Source organism: Sciurus carolinensis, chromosome 16, assembly GCF_902686445.1.
Source record: "Sciurus carolinensis chromosome 16, mSciCar1.2, whole genome shotgun sequence".
Classification (NCBI taxonomy): domain Eukaryota; kingdom Metazoa; phylum Chordata; class Mammalia; order Rodentia; family Sciuridae; genus Sciurus; species Sciurus carolinensis.
The window spans coordinates 27,277,679-27,280,139 of record NC_062228.1 but is presented as its reverse complement, the minus strand read 5'-3'; the positions used below and the strand labels follow the sequence as shown (position 1 = coordinate 27,280,139).

Genomic DNA, 2,461 nt, shown 5'->3' with positions numbered 1-2,461 from the left:
CGCAAATATAGGCACGAGGCTAGGGTTGTGTACACACTACTCGGGAAAGGCTAAGGTGGCATCGCGGTGCGGGGCTGCGGGTGGGGGACGGCCACGCCCGGTTTCCTGGAACGATCGGGGGCGAAGGTGACCTGCAAACTTGCAGGAACTGGTAAGGGGTAGCGGAGCGGCAGGGACGCCGCTGGGGCCGGGCGCAGAGCCTTGCTGCCTTCCGAGCGGGGGTCAAAGGGGCGGCCCGGCCGTGCGCACCCCGAGGCCCGAGTGGGCGGGGAAGGGGCGGGGACTGTGCGCCCGGCCCGCGGGGTGCGCTCAGCTCGGAGGGGGCGGGCGGTGCCGACTCTCCAGCGCGCATGCAAAGGCGGGGCGGGCCTCTGCGCCCGGCCCCCTGACCCGGCTATAAAAGGAACCCGCCGGCCCGCGGCTCCAGCGCGCCTTCTAGCAGCTCACCTTTCTCTGCTTCTGTTGCTTCGGACCTCCGGCTTCATCAGGACTCGAAATGGACCCCAACTGCTCCTGCGCCACTGGTAAGGGTCCCTGACTTGATTCTTAACCACAGGATAAAGCGTCCCTGGGTTTGAGGAAGTCGTACTTTGAGTTCTGAGCTAAGTGGATTCTTCATTTGCCCTCCGTGTTCCTTTTCACTGAGCTCCGGGCAGTATTTCCATCTTCCCTGTGGCTGCGTGTGGAGTTCAGGGCACTGAGGCCCAATAGTGTCCTGCCTGATGCCACTCAATTGGTCAGGGAGGCTGCTGGCTCTAGGCCTTGGGGCAGTCAGAGTAATGGAAGGCAGAGGAGGTTGCTTCTTTGGAACTCAGGACATAAGGTCTTGGCCTCCAGTCCCAGTCATCGTGGACTGGGTCTGGAATCTAGGACCTTCTTTGTGGGGGAAAAACCAGGGGGTGGCACTTCCCCTTCCCAGACAAGGGAAAGAAGACCCTACTTCTCTACCTCCCGCTTGAAGGGAAAATCCTGCTTCTCTGCCTCCCCTTGAGTTGGGAAGTAACTGCCGGCCGGCCGCGCTGGAGAAGCGGCTCTGGAGGTTAACGGCCATCCAGTTATCTGCATCTCCTGGCTCACTGCCTTTCTCCTTCCAGGCGACTCCTGCACCTGTGCTGGTTCCTGCAAATGCAAAGAGTGCAGGTGCACCTCCTGCAAGAAGAGTGAGTGTGGGCCCTTTCCTGGGAGGCTGGGCTCCTCTGGGTCAAAGGAGGCAGGAGGGGGCCAATGACCAGCTTCCCCATCCCCTGCCCTCAGCTCCTGACTCAGAAGCAGAGCTGAAAGAGCCATAGAGAAGGGGAGTCCCAACCTCTCATAGAACTGGGATACTGAGCCCTAGAGAGGTCACCAACTTGTGTCCAGTCTGAGTCAGAACTTGAACGTGGATCTTGCTTCCTGAAGCAGCTTTCTCCATATGCCTGGGTCCTGACATACTCAGTGCACAGGATCTTGGGGACCACGTGTGGTTTCTGACCTGCTGGGTCAGACTTTTCCAGTACTTCCCTGGCCCTCTCCAGAGCTGCTTTGTCAAGGGTTCGAGTTTTCTCATTTCATTGTAGTTTGGGGGCCCGGCCTTCCTTTACCTCCAGAGACCCACGCCCTGCCTCTCCAGACTCTCTGTCATGCTGTCCTGAACTGAGGGTCCTGTGGGCTGGGGGCAGAGCTCCAGCGGGCCTGCTGTTGGGCCAAGTCTGCTCTCACCTCTCACTCATCCCTTTCTTCCCCAGGCTGCTGCTCCTGCTGCCCAGTGGGCTGTGCCAAGTGTGCCCAGGGCTGTGTTTGTAAAGGGGCAGTGGACAAGTGCAGCTGCTGCGCCTGATGTGAGGAGAGTCTCCCTTCCACATACATAGAGTGACCTGTGAAAACCTGGATTTTTCATACACCCCTCACCCATTTATATAAAATATTTCATTTCATTTAAATATATATGAACTTTGACAATAAACTCATCCAGACTATTTTGACTCCATCTGCCTCATGGTGTGTGGGACTATGGATCTTGGTTCTCACTGGGATGTAGGGGGATGTAGATTGAAGGAAGGAGGAAAAGCAGGATCCGGTTAAAGTGCATGCACCCAATCTTTGTTTTCTTTCCAGTACCAAGGATGGAACCCAGGGCTGCCCTACCACTAAGTTACATCCCCAGCCCTTTTATTTTTTTATTTTGAGTCGGGGTCTCACTAAGTCACCCAGACTGGCTTTGCAACTTATGATCCTCCTGCCTCAGCCTCCGATTCACTAGGATTACAGGTGTGCACCACGGACCCAGTTCATGCACTCTCTTTTGGATTTGGCTGTCCTTTGTGAGCTATGGAAGGGGGTTTCCTCCACAATCTTCTAGAAATAGTCCATTGGTGGCTGGTGCCCTTTTTGCATGTTATCTGTTACAGCCTAAATTCAATAGCCACTTGTGGTACACCTACTGCATACACAGTTAGACATGCCATTGTTGATGAGAGGAACA

At 56.0% G+C, this 2,461-nt stretch overlaps 1 protein-coding gene across 1 annotated transcript; it reads left to right on the top strand.

The window, feature by feature from the left end:
* The first annotated feature begins 370 nt into the window (after positions 1-370).
* Positions 371-1,955, top strand: LOC124966960 (metallothionein-2). The gene is made up of 3 exons (XM_047528880.1): positions 371-524; positions 1,095-1,160; positions 1,725-1,955. Exons 1-3 carry the CDS (start codon positions 497-499, stop codon positions 1,814-1,816), a joined length of 186 nt encoding a protein of 61 aa, XP_047384836.1. The 5' UTR covers positions 371-496; the 3' UTR covers positions 1,817-1,955.
* Positions 1,956-2,461: the final 506 nt, after the last annotated feature.

Excerpts from the sequence above, each read along its gene's own strand:
- LOC124966960 (XM_047528880.1), top strand. The coding sequence starts at position 497 with ATGGACCCCAACTGCTCCTGCGCCACTG. Across the intron at positions 525-1,094 it reads CAACTGCTCCTGCGCCACTG|GCGACTCCTGCACCTGTGCT; the intron begins GTAAGGGTCCCT and ends TTCTCCTTCCAG. Across the intron at positions 1,161-1,724 it reads GTGCACCTCCTGCAAGAAGA|GCTGCTGCTCCTGCTGCCCA; the intron begins GTGAGTGTGGGC and ends TTTCTTCCCCAG.